Genomic DNA, 22707 nt, shown 5'->3' with positions numbered 1-22707 from the left:
TTCCCGCCCTCCGCCTGAGGCGAGCTCGCGCCACGCCGCCGCGAGACGGCCCAGCCCCGCGCCCGTGCGTGCGTCACGCGCTCGCAGGAGACTGCGACTCCCGGCAGCCTGCGCGCGGTCTCCTCCTATTGGCTGACGGCGGCAGGAAGCGGTAGGCCGGGCGAAGCGTGAGGGGCGCAGGAGCGACGGCGGCCGGAAGCGGAGGCTCAGGCTGGGCTGGGGGTGAGCGGGCCCGGGCCCGGCCTCGGGGCGGTGTAGGTGCCATGGGGAGCACTGGCCTAAGTCGGGCCCCTTCTATCGCGGGGCGGGTTAGAATTGAGGAGGCGGAGCCGGGAACGGCTGCCTAGAGCCTGGCCCGGGGCGGGGGGGAGGGGAGAGAAGGGTTCGTAGTGGGAGGCTGAAGGGGAACACAGTGCAAACGGGGGCTCATGGCGCACAGTCCTCTGAGGTCTGGGATTGGCGAGAGGGTGCTGAGGCTTGTTGGTTGGTTAGCGTGTTTAACTTGAGCCCCACTGCAAGGGAAAAACCGTAGTGGCATGGTGCTGTGATAGTTCTGAGAACCTGCATTATTTGTGAATTGACTTTATTTGTGGGATCTGTACTGCCCCCGTGACGCTGCATAGTGTGTAGAAGCATGTGTAAAGTGCTTCCCTTAAGTGATGTCAAGGGTACTTTTGAGTACTTTAGAGATTAATCTGCTGACACGACATTTATTTGTGCTTATTGAGGGTCATTTCTTTCTCATTTTTAAAAACCTAATTCCTCCAAGGAATCCAGTATGGAAGAGTGTAAAGATGCAAGTTCTCCTGAAAAATTACTTGATCAATTACAACTTTCTGATCAGAAGTCTTCAGAAACTGGCCCTAAAGATGAACAGGATCCCCATAACACTGAACATGGATGTACACCATCTTCAGCCAAAGATCCCACAACAGATGAGAGTTTCCATGACTGTCATGACTCATTTGAGGCAAAAGAACCTGTGCTGGATGATGAAGGAAATTTACAGAATGATGAGAATAGCTCAAGAAAGCAGACAGAACTAGATGAAGAATATTTGCTAGAACTAGAAAAAGATATGCCAGAGGAAGAAAAACAGGTAATCCAAAGTACCAGTGTTGAATGTAAAATGACATGTCAGTGCCTGAATTCAGTTTGTGAATTATTTGTGTCTCACATAAAAGTGGACCTTTAAAATTCACCAGTTTTATTGTTCTTAATGTCTCCTTTTAGGTAACAAATATTTTTGTTAGATTTCCTTGCTATTCTTAACCATCACATTCCACTGCAGATTTTTGTCTTACTTTCACCAGTATGTAAAGTTACTGTGGCTCAGATTATAAGATACAAGAGCCTCCCTGTTTCACTTTACTTTGTGTGTGTGTGTGTGTGTGTGTTCATTGTTTTCACCCAATTACTTGCAAGGTGCTTTTCCAAAACTCAGGGCAGGTTTCAGGTTAGCTTTCCTATATGAAAGGCCAGTTTATGTAATACAAGTGATTTGGATTAAATTTGAAAGTATTCCTATAAATTATTTGGTTTTTAATCAAGCACACACATCAGATGTGCGGCCTTCTTTATTTTCAGTATGGTTAGGTTGAACAAAATGTTTTGCTAAGAAACTGGGTAATGGTGGGTTAATGGAACAGGTCATAGGAAGGATCCACCAGTGTCTGTGAAGGTGTTTACTCCCCATGTGAGTCTGTGAACCCTTTTTTTTTGACCCTCAGTCAGTGAGGCTGACTTGACAGCAGTCAGTTTCCAATGTTGTGAAACACTGTGGTCCTCAAGTAAGTAGAAATAAAGGTAGACATGTTGAAATATTTTTTCTGACTTTGAGAAAACTTGTTAAAGTTGTGGCTTAAATAGTTCCTTTGCTCCTAGTGAGGGATTTCTGAGTGAAATCACTGAAGCAAAAGGGTAATTTTTCATCTGTAGTACAGATCGTTATGTTAATGTACACCTTGAGGTGGAAAAGCAATATGGGACTAGTGGGGAAGCAAAACATGAAATATTATCTCCCTGAAGTAGGAACGAGCCTAACTCTTATCACTTGTCTACTGCTTAACCTTGTGGAAATCTGTTCATCTGTATTTTTATCTGTCTCTCAGTTTTGACCTCTGTAAAATGAGGATAATGATACCTGCCAGTTGTGATACTTGAGAGATCCAGTAATGAATAAGAAAGGGTGGGGGTGAGTCTGCAAATGTTAAAGAGTTATTTAATGCATCTTTTGCCCCAAAAGTGCCTCTGAAAGCTACCTCCCTATTCCAGGTTGAATCAAATAGATTAGCCTGTGTGGAGCCACACAAACATCTCAGAACCTGGAGGACTGCACAGCTTCTCCAGGTTCATGTCTTAGTGTTTAACCTCATGGTTGAAACATTTTTCCTCCTGTTTAATTAGAACATCCTCTTTTTGCACTTGTGAGCACTCAACTTCTTTTCCTGCATGCCTGTAAGAAGAGTCAGTCTCCATTTTTTTCTTCCTTGAAGCCTCCCCTGAGCCACCTTTTCCTAAGACTGAACAAAATTAGTTCATTTAGGCTGTCTACTTAAGGCATGGTCTCAAGTGTCCTGACCATCCTGGAAGCTGGACACCTTCCAGGAAGTTACTAGCTGGTATTTTTGTTTGGCTTTTTTTTTTTTTGTGATTGTGGGTTTTTGTTTTGTTTATTTGTTTTTGACAGAGTGGAGAGGGCAAAAATCACTTTCTGTGACCTACATTACATTGTCCTTGCATTTTTCCAGTTTAGACTAAACAGTCCCTATTCTCTTGTTGTATTCCTTGTGTGTACAAGGAGCATTGTCATCATGAGTCTGAGGCAGCCTATAACTTGAGAGTTTCATAAACAGAATGATAAAAGCTATGAGGAAAATATGCTATAGAGTTAAACTCTCGGAAGAGCAGCAGGCTGGGACATTTGGTGTCTTTGGTTTTGTTCTGCTTTTGGTTCTGTTGTATTGTTAGGTAATCATTTAATGTTCATCTTCTGTAAAACGAGCTAAAGAATCATGAATGTGGAATATATGGATTTAGCTTTGTGAAATTCCATTGGAAGCTGCTCTGGGAGTACAAAGTAATAACTGTTTAAAGCTAGAGAAAGCGTTGAGACAGCTACACTTCTCATCTTTGTCTATTTCTGTTGGTCAGTTGTGTCTTTCAGCTTGGTTTATGATCATACCAAATGAAATGGAGGAGATCCCATCTTTTAGTATCGCCATGGCTATTAGATTTGCAATACTTACATCATGAATTTTGTGTTGCATATAGAGCTTTCTGAGTGGATTATAGAGGCAATCTTTAAATTACACCTATTTTTTCCCCAAAAAAAAACCATTTTTGGTATCTCTTACAAGCAGAACTTGTGAAATTCAGAATCTAAAGAGAAATTGGAAGCTTAAGAGCAGCTGTTAAATCTACTGAAGTAGCCTATCTTCATGGTCTTCCTCTGCATCACTTTATATTCTGTGTTGTAAAACTAAGCAGATTAATCTTTCCTGAATTCCTAAACTTTCATCGTAGTACTTGGAATGATGGCTATAAGTGTTAGTTTACTTTTTAAAGTGAAACATTCCTTATAGTTGGATTGTGAAAAGAATCTGTTAAATGATGCCACTTTTATGAAAAATTACTGCAGCTGGGGTCTTAAACCAGCTGCTGTACATGCGTTTATTCAGGAGTTTTAAATCATTTTAAGCCTCCTTACCACTACTCAAAATGATGTTTTTAAGGACAGTGATTTTGTTGTTGTTGTTGCAGCAGGGCAAAACGAGGCAGAAATATTCATAATTAATCTGTTTGGCTGTTTGGGAGTAAGCAGACACTGCAGCAGTGCTGTGTTTGCTGCTTGGGCAGTCCTTGATCAGTTATGCTCAGCCCCCTGCTGCCTCCTTCATTGTGCTAGCACACCTCTCCCTGGGAGTGTGCAGTGAACCAGTTATGAGCAATGATTCAGATGAAAAATAATGCTGCATTTTTAGATCAAGGGCACTGCTGGTAAAAGTAGACATCAAATGGCAGCCTCCTGATGGCACACAGGGGTAGTTGGATTGTCTTCATTTGGATTACTTGCCTAAATAAGAAAATCTTGCTGTGAACTGTGCTTGCTGCGCCAGTCATAAACTATGCACTTAAGTCATAAGGAAAGCTAAATGTTAGCCCTGCTCAAATCAGATTTGTGGAGCTACCCCTCAATACTTCCTTGGGATTTTTAAACTAAGTCCATTGTTATGTCTTAGCAGCTTTAATAAATTAATTACTGGAGGGCATCACTCAAAAGAATTACTCTATAGAAGATAAAGTATCTAATTTCATCTGGAGGTAAAAGCAAGATTCTGGTCTTTGCTCAGTGAATCTGTGCAAATCCTGGGTGCAAGCTTTCGTGGTAGCAGCTCTGAGTAGAAATTCTCACCTCTGCAGAAATCAAGGTGAAGGAGCAAGTGGTTGTGTGTTTTCTAGAGCTTCATACTGTGAGATTTCTATTTAAGCAACAAGAGTTACTTGCAGGAAAGCAGCACCAATTCCATAAGCCTTCTCTGCACAGTGAACCAAAATAAGAATTTGAAGGGGTATTGAGACACAAACAAACCTGGAAGAAATATTCTTAAAAATAGATGTAGTACAGAGCCTTGCCTGAGCTTGCAACCCTAAGCTTTTTAAGAATTAAGCAGCCTAAACCAAAACTGACTTATAAGATTGTATTGTTGTTTTCAAAGCATGCTGATTACTGCCTTAGCAGAAGCACTGAGCAGTAAATTGCTTTTTGATGCATTACAAACAGATTTTTCTGGTTAGTTGTCATTGACAGTGATGGCTTTGACGTTGGTCTAGTCTGCAGAATTAATCAGAAGACACTCAACAGCTGTTACATGGTAATTGTTTCAGTCTGACCCAGTCCTTTTCTGGAGAGGCACCCATTAATTATGAGTTTATCCAACAGCAAGATTTGGATCCTTCATGCTTTTCCATCATGACAGATGTTGTCTTGTTCTTTGGGCCTTGTCTGGCAAAGACTTAAGCACCTGGCTTAGCTCTTGTTTTGGTTGTAGAGCACTCCTTTCTAGCTGCTTTAAGACCCTGGAATAAATATCTAATATTCCTCAAAAGCAGTTCCTATCTCTGGGCACTTGCCTGTGTATTAGAGCTACAGCTGGCTGGCATCATGCTCAACTCCTGTTTTAACACTGGGAAATATGTCAGCCAGACAAGGAGCACAGCTTTAGTAGTGAATATTCTTGATTAGTATCTTGTTATCAGCTCTGTAAGAATTAAGTGAAACTCATCTTTGAGAAATGCTATTTTTGAGTTATACCATTTTTCAGTTGTTGGGTTAAACAGTAAAAATTCCTTTTATTTTTTTCCTGTTTTCCTCAGAAGTTCTAGGATGTGTTAGAGAACATTGTCTTAATCAATAACCTGCTTTCAGCTGCTCCTCTCCCTCTTCTGTATGCATCAGGTAGATCCCACTGTTCTTTCAGAAATTATAGCTTCTGTGTGGAATTTGCTTTTCCAGAGGTTAAAGAATTGATCTGGGTTTTCCTCTGAGACTGCTTTTTGAGTGTAGTTGTTCATTTCAGCATGTGATGTTTTCCTAGTTCCATTTGTCCTGTAGTAGCCTCACCTCTGTCAAAGGCAATGTTTTTTTCCATAGTATTTACAAAATAAAAGCTAAAGTACAAAATAAAAGGTGGAATGCCATGAAGTCTTCAAGTGTTGATACTTGGAGGTGGCCTCAGATCACCTTCCAGGAAGAACTATATGGTTGGACCAAAAAACCCAGATTTTTAATACATGAGACAATACAGCTGACTGTGCACTAGTAAAAATTATTGCACAAATTACTGACAAATACCAGTAAGGAATTTATCTTTTGTCAACAATTCTCATCAGCATTCAGAATTATTTTTTATAGCAATAAAACTTGCAAGACAGTTGAATTTTGAAGGCATCACAGTGGAATCTTTTGAAATGTAATAGAAGGTGATCCCTTTATTCAGATGACTGAATTTGTTAGCCTGAACCCTGTATACAGTGCAGCACCAATACAAAAGGTGCTATTGTTTTGATCAAATCAGAGGAAAAGATAGGTTGCTAGACTGAAACTGCTCTGTCTTCTGGCTTGCAAAATGGAACAAACTGTTTTGGTACAATTTCTGATTTAATCAAACCTGGAGAAGAACAATTGAGAAGTACATCTGTATCTTCTAGTGCTGGTGAGAATAACTTGGATGAAATGTGGAGTTACAATCTTCCTGTAGTTTTTTAAGTTTTTAAGCAAGCATAAGTCTTCTGCTAGGTGGCAGTTCCCTGGGCAGAGTGAGAAAGTATACTTGCATCTTCTTTTCAGTACTGCTGTCTGATTTTTAGTCTTGCATTCACTTTTTTCTTGCTCTGGATGACGCTGGTAGTGCCAAACTGAGACCTTTTTGACTTGTGATGATGGATGAAGTGGTCAGGCCCAGTTTTCTGCCTGAGGCTGTTGCTTCTGGAACAGGAATGACTGAATGGCACGTTTTCGCTTAGGAATAGTCACAGTAGTCTGACATGTTAACTTAAGCTGATTGTCAAGGATGGATGTGACCTGTTGTCTCTGGAACTGCTGTTTCCAGTTTGAGGAAAACATGGAGTTGCAGCAAGCAGAGATCAGCCAGAGTCTGGCAATGTTTATTATTCTACCCCCTGAGTGGAGAAGGCAGATTTGGCAGTTCTGGCAACTGTATCAAGGTTTGAAAAAGGCTTTTTTGAGTGGCTACAGCTCTAAAGTGAAATTAAACTCCTCTGAAGTGCATGGTACAGCAATAACCTTACACAACTGTAGGGGGAAGCAGATGACTACTAATGAATGACTTAGAATTGGGATTTGAAACTGAAAAATACGCTCCTTGTCTGTTTAAATTCCTTGCCTCTGTGCACCCTTTGAACTCCTGTAATTTTAAATTGACTGCTGCTTGGCGACCTTACTAAAGGGTATAAGATGCAGATGTGCATTGTCACACTGTATAAATAGCCTTACAGGGAAGAGGGAATCTGCATTTGCTGCTCTTGACAAAACTGGAGCCAGGAACAGTTCCCTACCAATGTTAAATCAATTGATCAAATAAAATGCATAGGGACAGCCAGAGGAAGTGTAGTTGGAAGCATTGCAAACTGGGGGTGTTTGTCCTTCAGCTCTCAGCAGCTATATTCAAGGATTTAATTTCCAGCATTTTTATTATATTGGCTACTTCTGCAACAAAGAGTGCAAATGTGTAGGTTGCTTCTTTCTCTGATAGTAGAATAATGCTTTAAAGCTTTTATTTTTAACCTTGAAGGTTTTGGCATGGCAGCTAATGTCTAGGGACTGTATTTGATGCTCTTTCTTTTGAATTCTTGTACATTATTGTCAGAAGACCAAGCTGTCTTAGTTTCTTCAGAGTATGAACGATTGCAATTTGGTATCCAAATCTGCAAATGTTTTCAATCAGATTACTGGTTAAATGTAGTTTTTTCTTTGGGTCTTTTCAATTTTTTTTTTTTTTACTTTATGCATCCAAAATTAGTGCCTGTCACTTGGAATTTATCATCAGTTTGCACAAAAAAACAAACCTTAAGATTTTGCTGACTTTGAATAGCAGAAAATCACAATGGCACGTGAGTTAGGGAAGTTATGCCTGACCCTAATGTCGTGTATGAGCAGCCTGAGGGAAGGTAGTGGGCCAAGATATCTTTAGGCAGAGCATTCTAGGAGTTCAGTCTGACCTACTTCCCTCACTGAGGAAAAGGAAGCCTGCCCTGCAGCTACATAGATCTTTTTTTTTTCTGAAAAATGAGTGGGTGGGGGACTCTAAAATGACATTGTGCAAAATTTGTCCCAAGGACAAGTCACTTGCAATTTTTTCAGTCTGTGCTGATATGATCACAGTACAATGATGACCAGTCAACTTGCAGTTATCTGAAGCTGGAAATCTAGTACACTGAGTGAAGAGGTTATGTCTTCTAAGTGGTTTGGGTTTGGCTGTTTTTTTGTGGTGTTTGGGGTTTTTTTACCCTGTATTTGAATAGAAGACAGATTCTAGGGGTATTCACTGGAGCAGTCCTTTCAGCATAAATATAAATTCATCCAAAATAGTTGACTTTCCATTGCTTTTGTGTTAGGATTTTCTGTGAGAGAAATGTGTATGTGGAGGAAGAAGTGATGTATTTGTTTCACAAATACTTAGTGTGCATTAGAGGGCAGTACATTTAGGACATGACATGCTAAAACATATGCTTTTATGGAAATGTCAAAGGAATTTACTTTTAGAGATAGTTTGCTCCCATGTATCACTCACAAGAATTATACTTTCTGATATAAATTCTGAGTGATGCTTGAAGAACCCTATAGATTTTACTTGTGAAATGTGAAAACTTTACTGTTTGGAAAGCGAGGACCAGTCTAAAACCCTAATATGTTGGTCAAGCTGTAACAGAAATACCAGGTTTGAACCAGGATTGCATTACTGCTTTCCAGAGGGACAAATAAGCTGTAAAACCATATAGGGTGTTTTTAGCTGGCTTCTGAAACATGCCTAGGCAGTGCTGTTTCAGGACAGATAGTCAGAAGTGACCATGAGACTGTCACTGACATTGTATGTCTGTAGTGTCACTGATTGTCCTCTGTTGTTCAAGTCTGTGCAGTTTAATGTGCAAGCATGAAATAGTGGGGACTTGATCAGCTTAAAGGTTGCTTCCAATCAAGATGATTCTGTGATGCTATGAAAAGAGGCTCTTGTTTGGGATTTCAGTCACTACAAGACATAGGAATAGGAGACTCAGGATGGCAACCTGCCCAGTGATGGGATGCAAGCGCTAGGGGCGTCGGGGCTGTGGCATGTGGCAGCCTCTGTCCCTCATCCTCAAGAGCTTCCACAGCTTGCACCTAAGCATGAGGAGGAGCTTGACTGTAGGGGTAATAGAGCACTGGAGCAGGGTTCCCAGAGAGGTTGTGGAGTCTCCAGCTCTGGAGACTTTTGCAGTGACAGAGTGTCAGGGACTGGGAGGGACCTCAAAAGATCACCCAGTCCAGCCCCCTGCCACAGCAGGATTTCCAATACTAGATCACACAGGAGCCCAGGCAGGAGGGAGACACAAACCCAGAGAGACTCCACAACCACCCTGGGCAGCCTGTTCCAATGTTCTGTCACCCTCACAGTGAAAAAAATCCTCCTCATTTTTACATGACATTTCCTATGCCTCAACTTCCACCCATTGTCCCTTGTCTTGTCATCAGGCATCACTGAGAAGAGCCTGGCTTTCAAAACCCACCTGGGTGTGTTGCCATGTGGCCTTCTCTAGGTGAACCTGCCTTGGCAGACAGATTAGACTAGATGATCTCCAGAGGTGCCTTCTAATCCCTGCTGTTCTGTGACATACCAAGGAACAGGCCTTTGGGAGAGGAGCTTTTCCTGAGTCATCAGCTACCCAGTATGAGAGTCCTTAAACTCTTTGGTTGCTCAGAACATCATCGCCCATGTTTCTCTGGTGGTCAAGACTGTACCTTGCTCTTTATTCTGTGCTATTGAGACTTCAGATCACAATCCTTTTGGCTATCTAAGAAGGAATCCCACAATTAAAGAGGGTTGGTTGGTTTTTTTGTTTTTAAATATAACCTTGCTCTCCTGAAGCCTTCCTGATTTATAAATCACTTTATGTTAGTGTTTAACACTTAACTGAGGTAACCATGTAATATTTTGTATAAGTTTAATAAAATTAAACAAAATAATGATGATAATGCAGATATAGCTTTTAATCCAGTATTTGATTTTTAGTATTTCCACATTCAGGAGTACTGTTACTCTGCTCTAGTTCTCATTTTGTATCAGAAAATGCTTCCCTTATTGTAGAGGTTTTACTCTACCTTATGCAACAGTGAATCAGTTAATGGCACTTAAAGGCCGATTCTAAATAGGTCATGAGCAATGAAGTCAGTAGGGCCAATGTTTCAAGCGTTTCTTTCGTTGAAGAAGGATTGTCTATGGAGATCTTTCATATTTTCCAGTAGGATCATCATTTCCTAACCTGTTCCATGCTGAAATTTGGCTGCTTTGTTCACTGATATGACTTCCATGATGCTAACTTTCACTCCGTGACCTTCACTCAAGTCAAGCTGTTTTAATTTTTTTTTCCTGTGGAAGGCCAACTCCCTGTGTGGCAGTGACCTTGCTGGAGCTGTTCTGTGTGGCACTTTGACAGTTTGGGTACAGCTTTCAAATGCAGTCATGTACTCCCTGTGCTGAACAGCAGAATCCTGCACATGCACAAAGAATTTGTGCTTTCAATGCAGCTTGTGCCTTAAGTGCTTAAATTTGTTTGTATGCTCGTGTTTAGAAAGCACCAGCATCAGTGCAAGTGGAAGGACTTGCATAGATTTGTCACTCCACCCTGGGGAAAAGCAAATTTCTAAGTAGTTGTGCCTGGTTTTTATATTTTTTTAAATCTCAAAGGATGTCAGGGGTTGGAAGGGACCCAAAGAGATCAAGTCCAACCCCTCTGCAAGAGCAGGAATATGAGGACCAGTGAGTGTTAGAAGACATATTTAATAGGCAATAGAAACAAAAGAGTGATATAGGCATGTTTCTAAGTGGTCAGATGGTCTTTTACTGTGTAATTTTATGTGTCACAACTGAATGCCCTTCCCCTGTGCCTAGTTTTCAGACCACTGTGATCTGTTATTACCAAGAAGGTGACAGTGGTAAGGTGAATTACTTTACTGTTTTTGGAAAAGCAAGAGGAGAGAACCTCTGATTTTGTATTGTTTGTCAGCTGCTTGGCATAGCTGTGAGATGGTGCAGTGCTCCACAAAGAGTACTATATTTAGCTGTTTCCAAGGAGATGTTCTGTGCGATATTGATAATTGCATTAATCCTTGATTTACACAATCTGCAGGAAAGGAAACTGCTCCTTTTCCTAGTGTTGGCTTTTTAATTGCTCAATGATCTGTAATTTATAGACACCTTGATTTAAGTCCTTTGTGTATGCATGTGTGTTGCAGTGGTCAAATGATTTTTTTTTTACCATAGAAATTATTCATGAACATGAAAATTAATTCTTGATGTTACTGCCTTACTTAGACTTGCTTTGTTTTCACATGTGTGAGGTATGTCTGCATGTGAAAGTCTTCCATTGTTAAATAGGTTGAAGAGATGGCTTGGTGACATCCTGTGTTTTCTGTGTCAAAGGCTAAGAGCATTCATGTCAACTTCACTCGTGCTAAGAGTACTGCTAAGATATTCATGGTTGAAAACACAACTCTGCTCAGCATGTGCAATTTTCACTGTATAACAGAACAATCTTCCTGTCTCTGAGTCTGATGGTTTAGTCACTCCCTGCATAAGAAATCTTTCAGGGCAGCGTTTTCCATGGAACTGTTTTTAATGCAGGCAGCTCAATGTGCTGGTTACATCTCTAAATGTAACTGAGTTTCTGAGGTGGAATTATTTCAATCAAGACTTTTGAGTCTTTACATTTAAAATACGTTCTACAGAGTTAACCTGCACTGATGAATTAAACTGAGTTGGAAAGAAGCAAACAGCCAGCTAAAAAGCTAACATATCATTCATTATTTCTGCATATTGTTGTCCATTAACTGGAGACTTTTAATTGCCTTCTTGTTGTACTCCAGTGTTTTGTGGACATACAAAATCTAACATGTCACAATGACTACAAGCAAGCAATCTTGGTGCACCAAGTTAAAATTCTTGGGGTTGTATTTTTACTCTGATAGCCATTCATACTTTATTTGGAACTGCAGCTGACCTACTTGTTCATTTCAATTAAATACTTTGAGACATTGTCTTTTCTTTTGTAGAAAAGAAGAAAGGAAAGCACAACGCTGAAGGAGAAAGGAAATGAGCAGTTCAAGAAAGGAGGTGGGTGGATAATCTCTTAACACCATATGAATGTAAGAGAATCTTAAACTCTTAGCCATCATGGCAGTGGTGTAGAATACCCATAGGAAGATCTCACACATAGCATTGTTCAAATTTATCATCAGTATCTTTTTTCATCCAGTTCTAGAGAGCAGAAGGAGTTAACAGACCTCCTTTAAAGTTAAGTCACAAAGACTTGGATTTCTAAAGCAAACTTCTCCTGAAAGCTAAGTGTTTAAATCAAGATTATGATAGACTACCTTGTGTTTAACTTGTAGGTACATGTCTAGCTTATGCCAGAATTGATCATGTTCTGAACACAGCTGAGGTCAGTAATACATAGTTATACCAGTGCATTTAATTAAAAAACACAAAGGAGGAAGAGATTTTGACTCTTGTCTTTAATTTAAGGTCCTGGTGGCTAGGAGATTCACAAAGAAACCAGGAAATGCAGATTCATACTTTCCCCAGTCAGGAGGGACACAAACAACTAACTTCCCAGAAGTATACTCTGATAACCAGCCAGTGGCATTCCTGTTGGAGGTCTCCTATTGTGTGCTGAGAGCAAGATTCCTGGGGATGGACTTAGCAGTTCATATGTGGCTTATCACTGGTCCTTGCTTTAGATGAGATTTGGTGATGGATGACCTTCAGGTGATAATAAGTTTGTGGTGACTGACCTTTAAGTCAGTCATTGAAGACGATGAGGCAAATAAAGTATCTCCTGCTTTGAACTGATATCAATGCAGTGACGTGTTTCAGCCCCTGCTTTCTTTCAGATCAAGAATCCACTTAAGGAGACTGGTATTCAAATAGAATTAAACAGTTTCAGGAATGATAATTGTATGCACTTCACGCTGCATTTGTTACATTAAGCTCAGGACTATATTTCTGCTTTTATGAGGGCATTTATATGAAAATAATTAATTGTCATTGATATATGTACTAAGTAACGTATTTCGCCTGAGAGCAGCTACTGATTCTGGTTTAATATTGCATAATGCATTGAGAAATGTTTCCAAAGTAATCTTAGCCATGTGGCTCACTGACTGTACTGGCATTTGAAATAAATGGTCTGTTTTGTTTTCCTGCTATCACATCTGCAGACTATGGAGAGGCAGAAGACTCTTACACGAAGGCTCTGCAGATTTGTCCAGCATGCTTCCAAAAGGATAGGGCTGTTTTATTTTCAAACAGAGCTGCTGCAAAAATGAAACAGGTGAATTTTCTCCTTACTTCATTCAACAACACGTATTGATTATACAACAAATGCAATAGTTAGGTTGTTAGGGGTGCAGAAAGAAGGGCAAAGGAATAAAGCTGCTTTTCTGCTCCCTGTAGAAATGCTGGTATGCCTGGTTTTACTGAGGATAAATACACAAACCCGAAAGTTGTTGTGGGAACAGCTGTCCAAAGTTGCTCTGCTGTATTATGTTTAAAACACTGATTTCCTTTTTTGTTGGTTAGAATTGTAGTTAGTGTTTTTAATAAGGGCCTGGATTGTCACATACTCCACTTAGTTGGAACAAATGCTTAAGAGACATAGGCAGGACTAGCTAATTATGACTTTAATTCAGTGAATCTGATTCCTTCATGGCTGCTATATAGTAGGACAGGCCTGTGTTACAGGGCATGGTCTGGATAGAATGGCTGCAGCTTTCTTTGTGTGTTTTCTGTTCCGTGTCCAGATGTTAATCAGGAAGAGCAATACACTCAGCATGGAAGGCACAGAAGACAAGCTATTAGAACAGAAACTCTCCTTTAGAAGGAGGAGATACTAAGAATTCAACAGAAATTACTCCCTATTTTTGCCTTTTTTTCAAGGTTAAATTATTTAGAAAGATAGCACAGTAACTCTTACCCTCAGTTTACCCTATGCAAAAGCAACTTTCTTGCAGTTTTCCTCTCATAATGAGATAGATGACTGCAAAACTAATCCAATAGTCCCCACAGGAGCCCAAGGCAGTAAAAGACACTAGTTCGTGCACAGTGATCTCACCAGTATAGGTGCATGGAACCTGGCTGATAGATGCATTACTCTGAAAATAGATTCATAATGTTACTACCCCATTAAGTTTGTTCTTCCATACCTGCTCACCCATTTGTTTTGCACTACAATAAAAGCTTCGGAGGCATTCTTCTCTGAGAGCTTCTGTTTGATGGAGGAGAAAGTAGTTCCTCAGGTGTAGAACAATTACTACAACTTAGATCATCAATACAAGCACAGAACAGCCTGGGGTTTTGTTTGGTTTGGTTTTTTAATCCCTTTTATTTTGGATGAAAATAGGATCTCTGTCTCAGCTCTTAGGCTTCTTGTTTTTGTTTCATTATAGGCAGATTGCATGGCTCATTGTCTAACTCTGGTTATCTGGCCGCACTAAAATGCTCTCCCTAACACTTCTGAAAGTCTTGTGCATTGTCCCTTGTAGAGAAAGCTGTACTGGTGCTACAGGCAGTATCTGCTTTCTAAATGTCTTAGCTAGTACAGACAAGAATTTTTCTAGGACCCTTGGGAACCATCTATTCCAACCCCTTAATTAATTGACAAAGGTAGAAAAGCTGTAGCTGGGTTAAGCCAAGGCCTGCAGATGTGACTCAGCCTTTGACTGCAGCCTGCTGCTGAGTGCAGACTGATTAGTGGGGCAGCCGTGCAATTTGAACACTGGCAGCCTTCACAGGGAGGAAGCTAATCACTGCTAAGGAGCTTTGCATCAGAAGCAAAGGTATGAAAAGCCTTGATTACATGGACATCTCAGTGCCTTGGAATGCCAGACAAACGTTTTGGCTTGCAATTGTAAATCATGTTTCCCAAGAAATATGACTTAAATAAAACCATTGTGTTCTAGGACAAGATGGAAGCTGCCCTAAGTGACTGCAGCAAAGGTATGTCTTGTTTCTGTGCTGCTCTTGTGCCAGATCTTTCATGCATTAATTATGCCATTTAGTGCCTTACTGCAGAGCTGTACTTCTGGGCATAGTGTCTAAAGAATTCAAAGAGCAGCTGTGATGGAAAACACCTGAATCTAGAATTACTTCTGTTACTTAATTTACAAAATGTCTATCAAACCTTTCCTGCCTGTAATATTTTGCTTTCTGTTCTCTTGGGACAATAAGGCTGCTGTTTGTACTTCTTTCTAACAGGAAAGTCTTTTTATTATGGAAAATCTACTTCCACCTGCCATTCCCCCCAAATCTTGGCTTAATTTCCAATTCCAAAGAATCATGAGGCCTTACAAAATTAAAACCATTATCAAGTCCCTTTTATGCAAGGCTTTTGCATTGTCATAAGGAGTTATACTCTCTTGTTCTTGTCCTGCATAGTTTTTCTCTCTGCAGCTTCTGGTGAAATCATTTCAGTTGTGCATTGCGTTATTGCTTCCACCCACTCACCCATGCTTGAGTATTTGTTAAACTCCCCATGACAGCTGGGGAAAAAAGTCCAAATTACCAATCAGAAAACTAATCCAATGGCTGCCTGCCAGCGCTGCTTGTCCAGTAAATAAGAGTTTGTGCCTGCTAAAAGTGTTCTTGAAGGTAACAAATTCTAGCTGGCCTCTGTCACTTTGGTGGTTTGCCTTGTTTTGGTGGTGGTGCATTTTGAAAAGTACTTCTGCTCATTTTGTCATGGCTGAGAGGGAATCAGTCTGCTTTGCAGCACTGAGGCTTAAACCTACCGTGGCGTGACATTCCCCAGGGACTTGGCTTACAAACTGCAATGCAACACTTGAAGCACAGCAGAGCAATTCACACTAACCTGCAACTTGCTGACTGTAGCATTGTCTTTGTCCTTCCAGAAGAAACAAGGTAGAATATTTAGCTAGAAAATCCAGGATTTCCATGTCCCAAGAACCATTTTCGTTTATAAAATGGGCAGTCCTTCATATGCCCTCTTTCTGTGTTGAAAAATGGATGAAGAAATTCATAAGAAATTACCTTCTGCAGGTTACTGTTAAGTTCAGCATTCAACTTTAACTGCATCTGTAAATATGGTCATGGCTGCCAAGGGAATGAGAGGAAAAGCTTAAATTCAGCCAGTATTACCACTCTGCTAACTTGCAGGGCTAACGTAACTGCTTGTGGATTCCCAACCCAATTTTGGCTGTTTGATATTAAATTTAGAATAATACCAGTAGTTGTCTGGGAGTTTGTCTCAACTTGAACTGAGAAATGCTTATTTTTCTCTGCTGTGTGTAGCTTTAGGAATATTTAACTTTACCTGTATGCTTATTAAATATACAAAAGCTGAAAACCAACTTACAGGTCCTTCAGATTTCTGAAGCGTCTCTTAGAATCTCTGCATAAAGAGCAGAGATCAATGTTTGTGCATTATAAATCGCTTATGTGACAGATTGTGGACAATGAATGAAATCTGATCATTTGAATTAGGCTTTCACAGGCACGTGTATACCTTTTTTTAGTCGTGACTTAGCTTTTAAAATGTGATTCTGCTTGATTCTAAACTACCTTTTTACAGTTAACTATTAAGGTTTTAATACAAACTTAGAAGAGATGTAGAAGCATTTCAAGTAAAATACTGTGCTTTTGTTTTCTTTTCCAGCAGTGGAATTGGATCCTAACTATATTAGAGCTTTGCTGAGGAGAGCAGAGCTGTATGAAAAAACAGAGAAACTAGATGAAGCTCTGGAAGATTATAAGGCAATCCTGGAAAAAGACCCATCAGTCCATCAAGCCAGAGAAGCTTGCATGGTAAGCCTTTTTAGTATACTTTGGCCTAACTTTCTACCAAGGTATTTGGTTTGCTATTGTAAATATTCAATGCTGTTTCTGCAAGCAGCTTCACATGCAGTGGTGCTAGCTATTTTTACTGCATCTGAAAATGTAGTGGCTTTCTCATCTCATTTTATATAGGGAAGACTACATGAACTACAACTTCCATGACAAGTCTCAAGTCCTCTTTTTACCTCATGTAAAAGGAGTGAAAGTAAATTGCGTTCTGAGCTGTAAGCATCTAATTGCACGTTTAATTATTGACTAGCAGAGGTGTGCACATGCTCTTACAGTTTTCTGGTTGAGGCTGTTAATTGTATTTATCCCTGTGCTAGGAGAGCTTTCCTGAACCACTGCTGCATTTTGGTGGCCATTGTTTCAATTTACAGCGAAGGTAGTGAGACGCTGAAACAGCTTGCCCAGGGAGGCTGTGGATGCTCCCTACCTGGAGCTGTTCAAGGCCAGGTTGCATGAGTCTCTGAGCAACCTGGTCTAGTGCAAAGTGTCCTTGCCCATGGCAGGGGTGTTAGAACGAGATGATCTTCAGGGTCTCTTCCAACCCAAAGCATTCTACAAATCTATGAATATGAATCTGCAGTGTAGAGATCTGAATGCAAGCACCCTAGAACACAGTGCTTGCTAGTTGTTGAATTAAATGGGAGCCTGGTTTCCTTTCACTACAACTATTTTTCTGGTTGGTAAATTTACAGTTGAGTACTTCTATGGCATAACTATAAAATAATTACTTTTTCTGTTTACTTGATTATATAACTTTGGGAATAGGAAAGAGACAGGTTCCTGTCAGCCTGTATATACTTTTGAAGTATCTACTTTTAGTAGTTGGTATTTTTGTTTCTGGATTTGGCTGTTTTGTGTTCTTGTTCTTTGCAGCGCCTTGTGTGTATATTGGCCACTGAGTTATTTTTACTAATAGTGGCTGAAGTCTGCTATTAATCTTCAAAAACTTAGCCTTTCATTTAGAGAAAAGGCACCTTGTGGCTGCTAACAAAACTCTACTGATGCAGTTTGTTTCTTTGTTTAAAAAAATACCCTAAAAATTCTGTGGCTAACTGTCTTCCACTGTTCACTTTTCATAGATTCATAGAATGGTTTAGGTTCAAAGGGGCCTTAAAGATCATCTAGTTCCACCCCTCCTGCCATGGGCAGGGACACCTTTGACCAGACCAGGTCACTCAAGCCGGCCTTGAACACCTCCAGGGAAGCAGCATTCACAACCTCCACGGGCAGCCTGTTTCAGTGTCTTGCCACTCTCACTGTTTCAATCAAATTACAAATTCTTCAGGAATAAACGTTTCTTGCAGAATTTTTGCCTTCGCCCTGGAAGTGTAAGGAAATGCTTTGAAAGCTTCCTTGGGCTTTAGGATGTGTCAGCTTGGATAAAAAAAGGTAAATCCCCAGCAGTTTCTGAAACCCCAGTTTGACATGTAAATAATCCCTGGTCAATGGGGATTTAAAGTCACTGACACAGCCTGCTGGTTTGAGGTTTTAAGTAACTCTTTGTGTAAAATACCAGCAGGAGTGATTTTTCTAGTGATACTCAGCATGTTAATGCTCAGTGTGGAAAATAGCTGTGAATTTGACAAGTGCAGAGGGTCTTTTCACAGGGGTAGCAAGAAGGGAAATTTATTTTGTGGAGAAAGCTCCTCTTACAGGCTGCTTGATGTTACTGGTTATGAAAAGAGGTTATGCAGACTCTGTTGAAAGCACACATGTGGTAAAGGTGTAGCCAGACAGCCTGTGCTTTTGAAGGAACATGTGCCAATGGAATGTAGCCATTATAAAAAGTACAGAGGTGGTCACTCTGTCAAACTGGGAGCTTCAGGTTGTGGTAGGTGAATGGTTTAAAAGCACCAGAGAGCTTGGAAATAGCTGACCATCTTCTACAGGGAAATCAAGAGCTGACTGTTCTTTACTTCCACTTTAAGGTGAATCAATGCATATTTCAAATGTAGTTCTTAGTTGGGCACCCCATTTGCCAGAACTTACCTTTACCTATCTGGCTAAATTTTCAAAAGGTGTTGTCATTTTATTTTAGCTTCACATCAGTGAATCTGCAGCTTATTTTTCCCTGTAAAGAAAACAAAATGTTGCATCACAAAATTACCTCTAAAACCACTTTGAATATGTTGATGCAGAAATATTTTTGAAGGGCTCAGATTTTAATTGCTTTAACTCTGCATTTGGGAAAATAAATAATTAGTGATTTCCACCCCCATTCTCCGTACTGCGGTGTTATAAATGACAGATTAGAAACTGCTTTTGTAGCATATTAGACAAGAAGCCTTGCCTGAAATTACTTCCTTTGGGACAGGATCAGTTGCACTGATAGCAGAAAAATATTCTGCTTAATGGTGTAGCTGCTGTGAGTGGTGAGGGTATGGTTTCACAAAGTAGCTAAAGTGATCCTCTAACTATGGGCTGCTGACAAAGCTGTCCAGTTGCTTTCCTTCTGTTAGCACTGGTAATAGCTGATGTCCAACCCTGGGAATGACTGATTCTATCTATGACTCTAGCAGACAACTCTGTCTGAAGAGGAACACAGTAACAAGCAAACAAAAATAAGTCAGCAACCAAAATACTTTTATATTGCTTTGGATTTTTGCAGTCAAAAAAGTCCTACTGTAAATGCTAGTGAGGAGGAAGATGATGTGGTCAAGGCATTGCAGGAATTGGGGCCATCTCTTTTGGCAGCACCCACTGACAAGGTCAGTTCACTGTACTGTGAAACAACCCCCTGATGCTTGTTGCATGCATCTAGTTGGGAGCAGGAGAGCACTTTATCACCTAGCTCTTGGCAATGGCTTAGTGAATGACAAGCTTGTCAAACATCGTTACTTCATGGGTAATGAGTGTGATGGGTCTGCCAGAGTCTGGAAGAGTATTTGTGTTGGCCTTGTGTATAGTCTCTTAGCTGAGACTATGGCTTATTTGATTTAGGAATTCAGCCAAGGAGTCTGCTGACATTTCTAAAGGAAACAATGGGGTTTGGTGTCTATAGCTTGTGGCCATTTCTGCATTAGGCTAGCTCCAGAGTGTGAGGCCTGGTGTAACCTAGTCGCTCGCTTGGTAAAATGAAACTGGTGTGTAAGGAGTGTGTTTGAGCTGCTCATTGTACAAAGAACAACACTGAAGATCAGACAGATTAAGAAACACCTGTCAGGACTCCGCAGAGTATAGATAATCATAGAATGGTTTGGGTTGGAAAGGACTTTAAAGGTCATTCCTGCCCCCTGCCATGGGCAGGGACACCTTCTACTGGACTAGGTAATTCAAAACTTCATCCAACCTCATCTTGAACACAGAGAATGCCTCCCAGAGAAGGGGCATCTGTAACCTCTCTAGACAACATGCTCCAGTGCCTCACCACCCTTCTAGCGAAGAATTTCTTCCTAATAGATGGCTTGGGAACACTGTCAGCAGTTGGCACAAAATGTAAGGAGTTTAAAATATATTTTGGCTGACTGGAACCTCCTGAAGGTATGGATACAATCCTTTGTCCCTTTTGTAAAACCACTATTTTCTTTTGCTGAGTGTCCCTATAAATAATCTCACAAAAGAGCCCTTGCTCAGTAACAAATGGAGATTCAGACTAGGAGAGAACCACAAATAGTGCTGCTGTTCTTGCTGGCTATTTTTCAGGAATGTTTTAAAGTGATCAGTAATTTATTCTTCATTTTTTGTAGCTGGGAAGTATAGAGGTTGACTGTACCTTCTGCTCCTTGACCTCATTTTACCAGGCAGAGGCATTAGGCTCACATGTGGTGCAGAACACTTTGTACAAAATGCCCTCAATTTATACTGCAGTAGGATTTAGGACATTGTGCCCCAAGTTGCTCCTGTTTTTTGTTAGGTTTCAGAGTAAAAGCAGTGTTCTGAAGCTTAAAACTCACCTCTCCAAAAGCTAAGGAAATACTGACAGCTAGTTTCACACCTTTAAAAGTAATCTTCATAAATCTCTAAATTTCATAATAAAAAGCTAATTCCAGCTCTAATACTGGCTCTGCTTTGTGATTAGCATATCTAATTTGTAGGAGACAAGAAGCTTTGCTTCATTGTGAGGTAAAGTGCACAACTCTTTGCAGAAATATGGCAGCTTCCCCCCCTCCCCCCCACTGGTAATGAAATGATACATCAAGAAAGTCTGCAAATTAGCCTCATCCACTGTTAGAGCAAACCTTTGTCCTGTACATATAAAATATTTCACGTACTGCTTTAGGGGGTGTCATGATCTTGTTAAAGGACAGTTTACAAATATTAAATACACAGTAGTTCTTTGCTTTTGATTCCTGACGTGGTAGCTGCTTTAAAATTTCAGCACTGTTTATATTTCAGAGTACAGTGTTAGTGTTTTAAGTCCTAGCGTCACACACTTTAGTTGTTTTTTATGTCTTCAATGCCAAATGAAATAGTTTGAAATGATAATGATTTGTGGTCAAATAGTCCCTGTTGATGCTTTCCCAGAAAGTGTTTAATTATATGGTATCAATCTGTAGGCTTTGTTTTCAGCAGGTGTGTGAATTTTAGCTTCAACGGTTTTTGAGGGATTGTCAGGCCAGCTAAACTTAGTAACCAAAAAAAGCTCTACTGTAAATATCATAGATACTGGATAAATAACCATCCTTGTGGACACCTTTCCATGGATTACTGATATTGCAAATACATTCCTGGAGTGAGAAATGCTAAATCTTTGGGACAGTGAAATCAGACAGACAAAACATAGATGCAGATCAAGGATTTGTGTCTTCATTTCCTACCAAAGCTTAATGTCCAAATGTGAGCAACACAAGCTACGTATGCCAGACTTATCCAGGATTCAGCAAATCTCACAGCCACAATGCAAACTGAATTTAGAGCCTGGGGATATCTGCACATGTTTTTGTGTGGGCTTAGGTCTAGATCTGCACCCAACTTAATAAGCCCCCCTGGGTCAGCAGGAGTCAGATGAGGTCTGACTGGGCTAATTAGATCTGGCTCACTGGTGGTGATGCTAGGCCTGGGCAGGTTTCAAGCTTAGCCATCCATGTATCTGTGTTTTATTGCTCAGTACTTGTTTTTCTGTATTCTTTTCCTGAGGTATCCTACTTCTCTCCCCCATCACTATAGAAGATGAACTGTTCTTGTCTGTGCTTACCAGCATACCCTGCATCAAAGAGGAGAGGAGTAGCCAGGCAGCCTTGTCAATGGGCTTTTTCTTGAGGTGAACATCTTACTTCACTGTGGCAGTAATATCAGAATGATGAACCTATCCATGGTGCCAGAGTTGGAAATAACAGGAGAGAACAAGACTGGAAGATGAATTAACTATATTGAAATCTTTTTTTAAAGAGAGGTGTGCAGTGAATTCCACACCTGTTACCACACTCTGCAACTGTAATTAATTTACTGATAGCACCATTACAGCAGATCTGTTTTATTTGCTACAATCTCCACAGCAAAGAATGGACAGCATAATTATGCATATAATTGCATGCTGGACTGCCAGAATTACACAGTACTAAGCATAGTATAGAAGCTTGAAGCAGTTCTTCTGAGAAACATGACAAAATATGTATAAAATGTGGCTGTCATTTGTACTCTGTTTTATTAATACTATGTTTAAGTGATGTATAGAAAATGCAGAACTTAAATGATACAATGGTAAACAGAGTTGTAGTGAATAGAAAGTTCTGATTTAAAATGATCATTACCATCTCATAGCAGAAGAGCAGTGCTGTGGTGCTGTGTAAGGATGGAGGAGGAGTCACAGCTCTTCTAGGCACACATGGGAGCCTCAAATGGTTAGGAATGCATAGAGACCATGCAGTTGTGTAATGCGTAGTAAAAGCCTGTGGAAAATTTGTCCATGATGGTGCAACAGATTTTAACATCAGCGCCAGTTCCAAGAAGGGCAAAAGCTTGTCAGTGAGCTGCTGCTTGGCCTCTGCTTTGCTCAGGATGAACTGTTGGAGTTCCTCCATGTGTTGAACTGCCCTTTCAAGGTCCTCCTGTACAATATCCTCTCCTCAGAACTATTGTTTGTATTCTACATTAAGATGCTGCACATTAGACTGTTGCGAAGCTCGTGGTTAAT

At 40.4% G+C, this 22707-nt stretch overlaps 1 protein-coding gene across 2 annotated transcripts in view; it reads left to right on the top strand.

Annotated features, from left to right (window-relative positions):
- The first annotated feature begins 54 nt into the window (after positions 1 to 54).
- TTC1 (tetratricopeptide repeat domain 1) overlaps positions 55 to 22707 on the top strand; it is a 32820-nt gene continuing 10167 nt past the window's right edge. The window contains exons 1-6 of one of the 2 annotated variants that reach the window (XM_064161776.1): positions 55 to 254; positions 770 to 1099; positions 11828 to 11888; positions 12995 to 13107; positions 14735 to 14771; positions 16447 to 16595. In XM_064161776.1, coding sequence (XP_064017846.1) covers positions 779 to 1099; positions 11828 to 11888; positions 12995 to 13107; positions 14735 to 14771; positions 16447 to 16595 — 681 coding nt within the window. In that variant the 5' untranslated portion in view covers positions 55 to 254; positions 770 to 778. The remainder of the gene's footprint in view (positions 255 to 769; positions 1100 to 11827; positions 11889 to 12994; positions 13108 to 14734; positions 14772 to 16446; positions 16596 to 22707) is intronic. The other variant, XM_064161775.1, reaches the window with a different exon arrangement.

This window comes from Pogoniulus pusillus, chromosome 22, assembly GCF_015220805.1.
Source record: "Pogoniulus pusillus isolate bPogPus1 chromosome 22, bPogPus1.pri, whole genome shotgun sequence".
Classification (NCBI taxonomy): Eukaryota; Metazoa; Chordata; class Aves; order Piciformes; family Lybiidae; genus Pogoniulus; species Pogoniulus pusillus.
This window is presented reverse-complemented; position numbering and strand designations above follow the sequence as displayed.